Here is a 14,134-nt window from a genome sequence, read left to right on the forward strand (position 1 = left end):
TATTGATAAATACATTGAAATTGAATGAATGAATGTCCAGTAATATTGGTCAGGAGATAAACGTTGACCAGAAAAGCAGAGAGTCACCAGTCTCCTGAACACTCCAGTTGGCTACTTAATATCTACCTAAAGAGCAAATGGAGCTTTGATTTACCATTCCACCTGAAAGACAGCTCCCCTTCCAGTGCAGCGTTCCCTGGGTATCGCAGGGTGAATGTTGGCCAAGACCTATGCTCAAGTCTCTGGAGCGAGACTTCAACTCAGATGTGATAGCGCTACCTCTGAGCCAAGATAATGTTTGAATGATTCTTTCCAATGATCTCAGGGCTATGGCACAAGCCCTGTCTTCCAGTAACTTTAAACCCTCAAGCTCTTAATACTCTTCCTCATTGTTAACCAGTAGCTACAGCCTGATGTGCTATAACTTCTGTTCTCAACATTGTAGGAGTGCTCAAAACAAATTTTACAATTGTCATTATAGAGAACACTACAGATCAATACTAAGCTATTTCCTTTACTTTCCTTGCATTTCTTTAATTGTATTGGTAAATACAAGTTAGATACTGTTGACTGGCAGATGTGGACTTCACTAAATATTCAGTTCTGTCATGGGCTGTTTTACAGATAATCAAAGATTTCTATCTGCTGGGTCGAGGGGAACTCTTTCAGGCTTTCATCGACAGTGCCCAGCATTTACTGAAGACCCCACCAACTGCTGTCACTGAACATGGTAACATGAGATTACTAATGGAAGGGAGGGAGGAGGGGTGGGAAAGCCGGTGTTGGGATCAGAATGCTGGTGTTTATCAGTATGTTTGCTAGTATTCATTTGGCAATATGTATAATAACTGTGAAAGCACAATTTCACCAGAGGTATGAAGGAGGGGAAATCTTTCTGCATTTGTTTGGGATGGAATTATGCTTTAGAAATTAATCCCTGCAGGTATTTTATCATAATAATATAATTCACATGTTAGCACTCCAGATATAACACACTGCAGATTCCTTCTCCTCATTTTGCTCTTTTAAGTCTCAGCTCAGTAGATTTCTGCCAGTTAGAAATATTAAGAGATGAAGACGTTGGAAATAGGAGCAAATCAGCATGAATGGGGGAAGGGACATGTGGGTGCAAGGGGGAGAGGGGCAGAGGGGCATGAATTTGAGACATCTTAGACTTCCTTTTTCTGACATATTCTCCCTCAAGATATCGAAGCTCTGGAACCTGAGTTGGCCCTACCTGATTACCACTTCGTGATTGATCTCTTTCAAGATCATTGGGCTTCAAACTGTTGAAGTGCCACTCCTGAACCATCTTTGTTTTTCTGCCTCATTCCATATTTTCAGAAGCCTACTTCTGTGACCAGTCATTTCACTATTTCTTCTGCCACTAGTCTGTGAGATGTTGTGCATCATCTTCTAAAGAACCTTACAACTGAATGTTGTTATTCACTCCCGCCCTGAGACTTTCACGGAAGAACTCTCAATCTAAAAAGACTCTTGTCCATTAAGTGTCTTTCTATTCTTTGGTGACTGACTCCAGGAGGATGGTCTTCCAAAGCTGGTGACCATAGCTAGACTGGCCAAGTTTCTCTGGGGCTGAACTGTACTGCTGCAGCTTCTATGACATCATGTATCTCCTAAACATATCGAACTGAGGTTCAACCTCAGACTGAGTAGTGATTCAATCGCACAGCCTTCACAGCTGGGTTCTGGCTCTAATTAACACATGAGGCATTACTTTATTTATTACTTGGTTAGCCAAAAATGTAAGTGAGCTTAATTACATAGTAAATTAATAGACTCTTGCCTATTAGATCTATTCAGATACGGGCTGTGAATAAGCTGTTGACTGCATGCTCACAATTGGGACGTGTTTTCCCTGTTTTTCCAATGTGACAAATTTCATGAGATTTTTCCTTTTCTTTATATACGCATTTCACTGCCCTTCTATGGTCATGCTTCTGACGTCTATATTCTATTAGGTCAGCATGAGTTTCAGTTTGTGAACCCTGTGGTCACGAAGTTGAACTTAAGCGCTTAGATTAGCAAACATTGAACCGAAATGACTGTAAAGGTTATGGCTCATCAGTACCATTTCTCCGTCACCCAGGAAAGCCACTTCCTGTTAGCATTTAGATGTTTTTATTCTGAACCAAAGATTTTGTTTTTCTCATAGGTTTGCAATACAGAAAGGCAAGGAGTAATTCAACAGATAAGGTTACAAGATGGTTTGATAGTGTGTGTAGAGATGGTGTTTCCACTTGCAGGGTGACCAAAATTAGGGGCCATCAGTATAAGAGAATCGTTAATAAAGCCACTGGGGGAAATTCAGGAAAAAAAGGTTTCTTTATCCAGAGAATGATGAGAAGCTGGAGTTTGTTTCCACGGGGAGTAGTTGAGGCAAATAACATGGACACATTTGAGAAGAAGCTAGGAAAACACATAAGGGAGAAAGTTCTCAAAAAGTATGTTGATTGTGTACATGAAGAGCAAAAGGACGAGGCCCATATGGAGCATAACAACAGAATGATTCTAATGGGTGAGGTTCTAGCAGTTCAGTTGGTTTCAATTTTGGAAAAAGTAGAAAAGCAAGCTTTATAATACCTCAAACTCCAGTATTCATTATTAAACTCTAATCTCTCTCATTTTGGAGATGAGCGCAAATAGGGTTATTGAATTTCTCCTGAATTGTTTCTCCCCCTTGCCTCTATCACTGCATTTCAGATGTCAATGTAGCATTCCAGAAGTCAGCACACAAAGTGTTGTTGGATGACGACAACCTACTCCCACTCCTGCACCTCACTGTCGAGTACCACGGCAAAGACCCAAAAGGTAGGTCAAGGCATGTGCCTCTCTCGATCATTTTGCACAAACATTATTTAATGCCAGGTCTAGGTATACATGTATAGGACCTGTTTCAGATGGAAGTACGCTGGTAAAATGTAGATTCTGTAAAGTTCATCTTCTGTTTGTCATCCTTAAATTAGGAAATCAACTCTCCACAGTATTTGAGCTAAAGTCTCACCAATGCTTTGTAGAACTGAAGCATGAAGTCCTTACCTTTATGCTCAATTCCTCTCATAATAAACGATAGCATTTTATTTGTGTTGACCGTGGAATTAATTTTGTGCTCAGTTATAATTTTCCTGTCAGTTTAATGAATTGTTTTGCCTTCCACCCCAACTTGCCAATCCTGCCCAACTTATCACAGATACTGCACAAAGCCGTGATAACTCCCTGCGTGAATCTTCCCCTCGTGAAGCCCCTGCTTCTGGCTGGTCTGCTCTGGGACTCTCGTACAAAGTGCAGTGGCCTTTGCATATCCTGTTTACACCAGCTGTACTAGAAAAGTAAGTTTACTTTATGTATTTTGGTTTTTTTGATTGTTGCTGTCAGTTTGAGGAGCACTTCAGTTTACATCGCTGTTTCTGCACCCCCCACCCCCGGCCACTGAACAGCGCAGGTTATATTTGTTGTTACTGGCACCTTTTCACCACATCATTTGAAGTGTGCTATGCTTCATACCTGCTAACCTAGGCAAGGTGTTCAATGATAGTGGAGGAGTGGAATCTGTTCCTGTCCTAACCCATTGTTCATCCATGTGCTTTCTAACAGCCATGACTGACTTGATTTCCCCTTCCTAACCAGATGGCTCACTGTGGTAGTGATCTGGAAATCAACCCCAATGCCTTGTCCAAGGAGTCATCACAAATGTGAAAAGATTTTAAATTCCTCTATTTTTCTGACTAATGAATTCTAGCAAAAAGGAAACACTCAACAGATTTCTGTATTTAACTAGTAATTAACTGTTTATTACAGACAAATTGACTTTAACCAAAGGAGTTAGAAAATGTGAATTGCAGCCATACAACTTTACAACTTAACTCCATACTGTCTCTTCCCCCACTGAGACAGAGAGAGATTTTTCAGTGTTTTCTGTTTGCAGGCTCAGTTGCACTGCCTTGGTCAGGAGTTAATCAGAAAGCTGGTGTCAAGACATTTTCCGGTAATTTAGACGCAATTGGCTCTGTATGTTGTCTACATCTGCTCTTTCTGTCTGAGGAAGGTGGGACATTGTGTACAGCTCACAGTGTTTTCTGGTAAAGGTGAGACTGATTTTTTTGAGGAATAGCAAACTCTCACAGATTGCCACTCCAGCCTTTTCTTAATAAAAGAAGTGAGCTCTGCATTTCTTACAGGAAATTCCAATCTGAGCTCCTTCAGAAGTAAGTGGAGCCATGTTTCCATTCTGACAGTTCTTTCACAGTGCAAACCCATTAGGGAAAAGAAAGCACACCCCCTTTTTCATAGCAGTCAGAGTTAAAGGTCTTGAGTCACTTTGACTGCAACTGTCAAACAGTAAATACATAATGTAAGTGTGAGGTTAAGGTGATGGCAGTGTAGATTGCCAGATTGATGAGTGCTGCAGGATGTCATTGATGCACAAGGATGTGGAGGCCAAGTCACTGAGTGTGTTTAAGACATAGGTATATAGGACAGAGGTTCTTGATTAGTAAGGAGATCAAGCGTTACGGGGAGAAGGCAGGAGAATGGGATTGAGAAATTTATCAGCCATGATTGCATTGCAGAACAGATTTGATGGGCTGAATGGCCTAATTCAATTCCTATATCTTTTGGTCTTTGGGTAGATCATGGATACAGAGCAGGGAATGGGCGTTGTTGGGTCCAGAGTGAGGGAAGGATACTGTCAATTCCAGAGTGGGTGCAGGGTTTTGGGAGGGTGCAGGGGGAGTGTCAGGTCAGGATCTCAGAGGGTGTAAGCAGTCTGCGGGAGGTGTAGCTGAAATCAAACTCAGGTAGAATGGCTTCTCCCATTCAGTTCGACAGATGAGAGTTCAGCGAGGAGACCCGTTGTTCACTGTAGAGTTTTCTGTGGTTTAGTGTGTAGCTGAACCATGTTTGATTTCCAGAAATGATTGCAAATATTACATATGAAGTTGCTGTTGGCGGGGTGGTCGACGGCACAGGCTTTGTTCAATATTTGCTTGTTCTGTAGGAACCTGACTGTCCTCCTGAAATGTTGAAATTGCTTCAAGACAGATATGTCTCCATTTGCACCCGCCCAGGGTTGTTCTGTTTATCTACTTAGCGTGATTCAATCTACAGGCTCTGAGAATGGCTTTCAGAAAGTCCTAAGTTTAGGACATGTGGGTTCCTGTGCAACAGTATTGTGAGAACTTTTACATTGATGAAAGAAAGAATAGGGCTTTGATTTAATGTCTTGCCTGAACAAAGACACCTCCTTCAGTATTTCCTCAGTACTGCGCTGTGAGTGTGGTCTGATTACCTGCCACAGAATGGAAACAAAATCTCTCGAATGCTGGGCTCCGTACGCGTTTCTCACTCTGCCTCTCATTCTGTCTCTCAGGTACAACATTGTCTTCAAGTACCTGCTGAGTGTGAGGCGAGTTCAGGCAGAGCTGCAGCATTGCTGGGCTGTGCAGATGCAACGGAAACACCTCACTTCAAACAAGTCGGACGCCACCAAATGGAGACTGAGGAACCACATGGCTTTCCTTGTGGATAACCTGCAGTATTACCTCCAGGTAACACAGAATAAATGATCACCTTCAGGGAAATATAATACAGGTTTACAACATGACCAAGGCTTGTATTCCTTGGGATATAGAAAGTTAAGGAGAAATTTACTATAACTTTTAGGATTATGACTAAGGTAGATTGAGAGAAACCTTATCCATCTGGTCAGGGAGAAAGTGAGGGCTGTAGATGCTGGAGATCGGAGTCGAAGAGTGTGGTGCAGGAAAAGCGCAGGCGGTCAGGCAGCATCCAAGGAGCTAGAGAATCAGCGTTTTGGGCATACGTCCTTCATCAGGAATCATCAGCCCTTCCTGATGAAGGGCTTATGCCCGAAACGGCAATTCTCCTGCTCCTCAGATGCTGCCCGACCGCCTGCGCTTTTCCAGCACCACTCTTTTCGACATCTGCTCAGGGAGTCAAGGACAAGGTAATCTTAAAATCAGAGAGAAGTCGAGAGAATCACTGTAGATGTGTGGGAACATCCTCCCACAAACAGGAGGAGCTGCCAGCTCAAGAAATCATTTTTAAAATTCAAATTGATGTACATTTTCTAGCCATGCTTTATTAAGGGACGTGGAGCTAGCATGATCTCACTGAATGATGGAGTGGGTTCGAGTGGCTTCTCATGTCCCTATGATATATATATCCCCTTTCACCATGTGGAGAATATTTTGTATAATTCCATGAATTATTACTTGTACAGGCTTCGTTTTAATTCTATTTTCACTGATTTGCAGCAAAGGAATTGTAGGTCCCACTGTGGCCTCTAATACCATTCAATTGAATGCAAAGAGGGGGAAAGGTGTGTTACAGGGAGCACCTTAGTGTTACAGTGAAATTCAGGTCATCTGGCATCTCAAGCTAAAATGCTTAACGACAACTTCTCTGAGGCCCTCCCCACTGAAAAAAACATGGTGCCTGTGATTGATGGATGTGGGTTCACAGAGGCATTTTCTAACCTGTTGCAAAATATATTCTTTCTTGTGAACCTGATGCACAACTCACCTGCATTCATGCAAGCCTTATAAACTGCAAAAACAGTGTTACACGTTACAGGCAGTGCTTATTAAAACAGTAAAGATTCTTCTAGCAAAAGATCGAGGAGGTGAATCCAGTCTGTTTTCCACAGGAATTTATTCACAATACCCTGTACAACATAAGTGCAGGCTATTTTTCCCTTCCAGACACCAGCACCCCCCAGGTGGAAACTGGTACATATGTAATGAACCTGTTTGGACACATTATGACATTCTTCATACCTTTTGCTTTAGAGATAGGGAGACTACTACTACCCAGCAAGATCCCAGATATTTTTTAATTAATCTGTTTAGAGATATTTTGTCACGTGATCCCAGATTCTTATTGAATTCAGATTTCACTATCTGCATGGTGGGATTTAATTCATGTACTGGTACATAGGATTGATAGTCCAGTGACATTACCACGACACCATTGCCTGCCCATCCAAAAGATCACGAGCTGTATTCTCCAATCTGGATAAACTGCTGTCAATCACAATTACAGCATGCGCACATACACATTCCATTGACACAGCATTTGCAACCTTGGGCTGAAGCCCTTAGAAAGACCTTAACTCAGATTGAATCAAAACAAAATTAGGTTCTGATGGGAACGCTTCATTATCACTATGATAGCCGGATGGTGTCAAGTGTTTGTCTAGGATATTCGTGGCTATGGAAACACAATTGTGTTTTGAGCATAAGGCAACTTTGAATCAAATGTTACTGGCGTCACAATTATCATGTGAAAGACTCTGAGGAGTCTGTAAAAGAACTGGCTGCAATCAATCTCCCAAATACCTAAATTATTTACTGACATTTTTGATTTACTGGAACCACTTCATGCCGATGTGTGTCCCAATTTTTTTTATATAATTACTGAAAGCTCTCCTTTGATTCGCACTGGATAGATCAACTAACCGTTTGTTTATTTGGTCAATTTTATAACGGAACAGAAGGCACATGTTGTCAGGTTCCCCTTTCTGGCAAGCAGCCCTGTGCTTTCACTGGGAATTATCTTGGCCAGCTCCATTAATGGCCCAGGAAATCCTACTGAAGGAGCATGCACTGTTACCAGCTCCATCTTTTAGATGAGATATCAAATTGAGGGCCCTCTCTGTCATCAATATCCTCATCCCATGAATTAATGTTTAAAAAGTTAGGATTTATAGGTAGGAAGCAGAATAAAATGTTGTCTTGCTGGTTGGTTTTTTTCAATGAGGCTAATTGTCTATAACAAGTGTCTAGTTCCCCAAATTGGCTGTCCACGATTGACATTTTAACATCAAATTCAGGCCAGTTTGTTATATTTTTGGTGTGGAAATCTCTTCAGTGCTGGACCCAGGCTCCCCAAATTCATTTCATGCACAACCCTCACAGCAGACAGATCTTGATCCAGTAACTTGCTTTAGAGTTTAGATGTTTGTTGAAAGAATAGTGTCAACATTCAAATAATTAGTATAGTCATTCTGCTTCTTCTAGATCCAAAGATGTCGAAGTGGGGCTTGGGCAGAAAACAGGATCATAAATCCATCTTTCTATAATTGTCACTTTGTTTCCCCTCCTCTTAGCTCTCATGGAGCAGGTTATTAACTGGAAGTCAGGTGAACGGGCAATTTTATTTTCAAACATTATTTGTGCAAACGCTTATCACAAAAGCGAACAGTCATTTCCTCTTGCTACTCTGCCAGTACTGATCTTGTTGGTTATTGGAGTCCAGAGTTGTAAGTCTGGTTGCTGTTAGCTGATCCTTTTATGGATCACTGTGGATCAACTTCACTTGACCAATGTTGCCCCTGGATTAGACACAACAAAATTTGACCTAGCTTCCAGCTCAACAGAGTTAATCTCTGTTGTAAAACTTCTTACTTTTGAAAAGCTTGCCAATACTCGATCTCTTCACTTGGGGATAAACATGTGAGCATTTGCCAATACAGCAACAGATGGAACTAAAGTAGCCAGTTTTCCTAACTTAAGCATAGAACAAGAATTCGATTAAAAGTCACAAATATCAATCTAAATTTAGAAACCTAATTATCCTCCCACAACCCCAGAATATGTGCAAGAGGTGGGGAAAATGAATATTCCACAAATGCTGCTAGACATGCTGAATTTTTCCAGCAAGTTCTGGTTTGGTTTCTGATTTCCAGCATCTGCAGTTCTTTGATTTAAAAAAAAAAGTTTATTCTGCGTCAATCAAATAAGATACTGAGCTGAAGAGTGGACAGCTTTTTTTCTCATCTTTTCCTTGAGGGATTGGGGCATATCAGAGAATGATGATGGTCACTGATGTACCTGAAATAGTGACTCAAGACAACGTAGAATTTGCTCAGTTGCTTTACAGAGTTTTGTTTCTCTCAGGTTTCCACCACCCGAAATGTTATCATCATGAGGGACAAGGAGGGCAGACATTAGACTTTAGGGAGTGTGTGACTCTGTGTTTTGAATAAAGGAAAGTGTGGGATATTGTGGAACCTGCTTGATCTGCCTGAGAGCAAGGATGGGAGCATAGTGATCTTCCTACAGCAGTGAAAGGACATGACTGAGACAGTCATGGATGAAGGCTGAAGGAGGAGGCCTCCAATGGGTTGGGTGGTCATCTAATTCTAAGCTCCCAAAAAGTCCTACCTTCTATAACAAATGTAGGGGTAGCTGCTTGGTGGACAGAACTGGATAAAAAGAGACATGCTGTAGAATGTCCTCATTTTGCACTCATCAGGACAGCCTCAAGAATGCAAAATTTCAAAAGAGCAGTCATTAATACTGCATGAGAAAAGGGAGCTGATTGGACAAGTCATTGCCATGAAGATTGCACAAGTTTTTTGACCCCCCAGTCTTTTGTTTAATTTACAAAGAAAGGATGCCTGAACATATTCCCTAATCCCTTATCCCTTCATTTAAATATGTGCAGCTTCCAGCAAGCATAATGAACCACAATGCAAACTCAACTGATGATCTTAAATCGGTTGTTAGTATAATTCTTAACATACTCTTCGTTGCCCAGCAACTATTGTCCAATTGCAAAATCGGTTTTAGCATTAGAATATAAGAGTGCTTTAGTTTTCTTATATAAAGGCAACTTTATCTGTGGCCCCTGAGTTCCATATGTACTGATTTTATTACACTTATTTCCGCACCTATTCAGGGCATGCAGCGCTCCTCATTGTGTTACAGCACGCCAAGTAGCTCTTCCCCGCAGGTAGCAACGGCACGAGCTGCAGAGCGGTGCGGACGGAGTCAGTGCTTCCCACAGGCAAGTCGTTGCCGCAGTGGCTATGCTGGGAAGGGTCAGGCAACTCAGGGACCTGGACTTGCAACCTCAGAGGTGTAAAATAGACATGTTGCATAGTAAGGATTAGTTAAGACAAAAAGTACTTTGATCCATTGCGAGCAAATGTCGAAAATTCAGTTGTTGGAACCTGATGTGTATGGGTGGGAGTGGGGTGGTTGGGCAGGGTTAGTTTGTCTGGTGTCTTGCTTTTGTAATGTTCCTTGAATACACTGTTTTATTTCATGGGAAAACAACAACTGCTGCTCCACCAGCAGGAACTGGCAGGTAGCCATCCCTGTACTTAGCATGACTTGTTTAATTCTCATCCCCTATGATTATCCCTTCATGTCCTGTAATATTATAGAATATTTTTCAGTTGGAGACAGTCACTCCCTGGTGGTGTCACTTAATTTATACTCTTGGGGTTGATACAGTCACCCAGTCATGCTTTTCCCCAATATTGCAATATTCCTATTCTGACAATCACACCAATGTTTGGGTGGTTGTTACATTCCAAAGGCCCACACAAGATGGATTACATTCTCTGCAACTACTTGTTTTGAACTCCCTATTAACTAAGTAAAACATTTCCCCTTTGCACTGTACAGGCACAAAAGCATTTTTTCAGTTTGACCATTCTGCTTCTTAGGTCACCGCATTTCAAATTCTTTTTAGGAATGCAGAACAACCTTTTTAAAATAAAGAAAGAAATGCATCCAGGGCATGGTATGCCAAGTTCTGACCTGTGTTTAGAGATTCTAACTTGGGTGGTCAAACAGAATCTTAGAGACATAGATTTTCTTAGTGCAGAGAGTTTATTGATGATACCAGTCCATCAGTTCTGTCCCAGTCCCAGCTGTTTCCCCACATGCTACATCAATACTTGATGTGGGATGTGATAGTGACCTTCAGTTTTATTTTAAACAGATGTCACATCAATAACAGATCTTGCCTGCAGATTTAGTGCAACTCGTTGTCCCTTCCTCCAGCATCCTTGAGTAGGATTTTTAACTTGAGAAGATGAATGGGAAAATTATCAGTCATAAAGCTACAATTATCTGTTTTTCACTTAAGTGCCTATTCCCAGATTTTTAATATTTTAATTAGAGAAGCATCATTAGACGATTGCAATAATGTCCAGATTATACAAACTGTAAATTCACTTACTTCCCACAAACAATTACCTCATAGTATTCCATTATTCAGTTCTATTTGAGTCTTTACATATGCAACCTGGCCAACAGCAACATTTCACTCAATACAACAGTTGTGCTAATAAAGTGGTTTACCCCAGTTATTTTACGTATAATTACAACTCTTTAGTGAATTTAGTTTATGGTCAGCCCCAAAGCTAATGCAGGTAGAATTCTCAAATTTCTTAACCCTTCTTTCGTCGTGATTGTTCAAAGAATCTGGGTAACATTTTAACCAATTCACTCTACAAACTTAGTGTGTACATCCACTATTCAACTGAGCGCAGTTGAATGAATGTGTGACTCGAAGATTCATTACTGGACTGAAGCTTCTTGTAACCAGTACAGTTTCTTCTGCCTGAACAGTCCCTTCATCATCTTCTGAATCTTTTGAACGTTTGTGTAATGTATCATTTCAAAAACTTGTTATTCTATTTCCAACAACTTATTGCATAATGATATTTAAAGTTGCATTTTAAAACTAGTTGACCATTCCCCAGGCATTCCTGGAGATCATTCTGATGTTATAGTTTCCCCAATTTGTTTTGTCTATCTAGTCACCATAAGTGTCTCTAACCTCACTCCTTCTGGGTACAATTCTTCTTGCACATTCATTCATGCATTCCACAACCAGATGGTCCTGAAAGGTTGTTAACATTGAATTTGCCATTTGTTTTACTACTGAATGTGCCTTTTGAGCCTTGAATGCTGATGGGACTGAATGTTTTCCCAGGAATTCTTGTTTGGGTTTCTAACATCTGTTCCAAAAGTGTCTTTCTTTTTGAAAATTTAATTCCAGTTAATACAAGGTGTTGAAGCACAACTCAGCACAGTCTAATCATTTAAATGGAAGTGCTGAGTTCGGACTCTCCTAATAGAATGTTTTCAATTTTGTTTAAAATCTGTTAAACTCCATGATACATTCTATAGAATCATCATCCAGCTTACTAAATTTACCAGAGTCTGACCATACCTTGATTGCATTAAGTAGGTCATATTTCTTATAAACTTAGCTATACATTTTATTAGATTTGAAAATTTTCCAATTGTTGAGCAACACACTCTGCAAGTATTTTACACCTGATCCTACTTCAAATAAGAAGTGACAGAGCCTTGTTTTTTCTCTTAGTAAAGACATAACTTGTGTTCCCATATCCATCTCATTTTCCAATGATCATTACATTCAGCTTCATCAAATGTTGGTGAGAACCTGTACTCCAATGTATTACAATGGGTTTCAGTCATTCGTCCCCTAGGTAACTCCAACTAAGTCTTGAATTAGAATATGAATGAAGGAGGTATGGTTTGCAGATGATACCAAATTGGCGATGTAGTGGATACTGAAGAAGGCTAACTCAGAGTACAACAGAACCTTGATCAGATGGGCCAATGGGCTGAGGAGTGACAGATGGCATTTAATTTAGATGATGTGAGGTGCTGCGTTTTGGAAAAGCAAATTAGGACAGGACTTATACACTTAATGGTGAGCTCCTGGAGTCACAGGTAGATGGATTAGTGAAGAATGCTTTTGGTATGCTTGCCTTTATTGGTCAGTGCATTGAGTATAGGAGTTGGGAGTTCATATTGCGGCTGTACAGGATCCTGGTTAGGCTACTATTGGAATACTGCGTGCAACTCTGGTCTCTCTGTTACAGGAAGGATGTTGTAAAACTTGAAAGGCTTCAGAACGGATTTACAAGGATGTTGCCAGGGTTCGAGGGTTTGAGTTATGGGGAGATTTTCCCCGGAGCGTCAGAAGCTGAGGCGTGACCTTATAGAGGTTTATCAAATCATGAGGGGCATGGATCGGGTAAATTGTGACAGTCTTTTCCCTGGGATGGATGGGTGGGGGGGGGGGTCCAAAACTAAAGGGCATAGGTTGAAGGTGAGAGGGGAAAGATGACCTAAGGGGCAACGTTTTCACACAGAGGGGATACGTGTATGGAATGAGCTGCCAGAGGAAGTGGTGGAGACTGGTACAATTGCAGCATTTAAAAGGCATCTGAATAGGTATATGAATAGGAAAGGTTTACAAGGATATGGGCCAAATGCTGACAAATGGGACTGGATTCATTTAGAATATCTGGTTGGGCATGGATGAGTTGGGCCAAAGGGTCTGTTTCCGTGCTGTATATCTCTATGACTCTAAGTCATGGTTTCTAATCTCCACCTTTGGAAAGCGGCCCTCTCCTACCAAGCTGGCATTTTTAGTGCTCTGATGAAGAGTCATCTAGACTCGAAATGTTAGCTTGCTCTCTCCCCATGAATGCTGCCTGACCCGCTGTGATCTGCAGCCGTTTTTGTTTTTAGTTAAGATTCCAACATCTGCAGTAATTTGCTTCTTCTCCTATAAATGCTGTTAGATTCCAATCCGTCTGGTTTATTGATTGTACCAGTATGATAGCTCTCTCCCCCAATTCCAGATGTTCCCCCTTTATAAACACAGCTATCAATTAACTAATTAAACTACATTTTAAAAAAGATTATCTGTTTCCCTTTTAACCTTAACAACTTGTACGTTAACAAACATGAAACACTCAGTTTACTGACCATTAATTTATCTCAATTTCAATATATTAATAGTTCATTGAAATTACATGGTTCCATTAGGAGTGTTTGTCAAATGATTTTAAAGAGAGTCCCTGACTAGCTGTTCACTTTCCTGCAGATATTCAGGAGGGTGTATGATTATTTCCAATCGTGTATCACTTTATGTTGTGCTTTGTACAGAAATCAACAAATTACAATCTGACAATGTGTAAAAGAATAAACAAAATAAGAGTTAAAGAACCAGGTCTTTCTCGAACAGGAGAAGCCAGTGAGCTGCTAACCTAGCAGCACAATAGTAATTAGCCCCTAACTGACTGCAGGATATGCTTGCTTGGGCCACTAAACCACAGGGATGTAGTGGCACAAAACATTAGTGACTATAAACATCATGACTGTGGGGAACCATGGGCAAGTTGACAGCTAGTCAACAGTAAAATTGTTTCAAGCAGGGATTTAGCAAATCCAATCAATTATGGCAGCAAAATATATCTTACAATTATTAAGACATCTCAAATTGTATTTGCCTTGCATGTGTTGCAGAC

General features: G+C 40.8%; 1 protein-coding gene across 2 annotated transcripts in view; it reads left to right on the plus strand.

The window, feature by feature from the left end:
- Positions 1–14,134, plus strand: part of tubgcp4 (tubulin, gamma complex associated protein 4) — a 48,269-nt gene that overhangs the window by 26,328 nt on the left and 7,807 nt on the right. Inside the window, exons 11-15 of one of the 2 annotated variants that reach the window (XM_043680426.1) lie at positions 625–730; positions 2,725–2,832; positions 3,212–3,350; positions 5,390–5,567; positions 9,724–9,831. In XM_043680426.1, coding sequence (XP_043536361.1) covers positions 625–730; positions 2,725–2,832; positions 3,212–3,350; positions 5,390–5,567; positions 9,724–9,831 — 639 coding nt within the window. The remainder of the gene's footprint in view (positions 1–624; positions 731–2,724; positions 2,833–3,211; positions 3,351–5,389; positions 5,568–9,723; positions 9,832–14,134) is intronic. The other variant, XM_043680427.1, reaches the window with a different exon arrangement.

This window comes from Chiloscyllium plagiosum, chromosome 40, assembly GCF_004010195.1.
Source record: "Chiloscyllium plagiosum isolate BGI_BamShark_2017 chromosome 40, ASM401019v2, whole genome shotgun sequence".
Lineage (NCBI taxonomy): Eukaryota > Metazoa > Chordata > Chondrichthyes > Orectolobiformes > Hemiscylliidae > Chiloscyllium > Chiloscyllium plagiosum.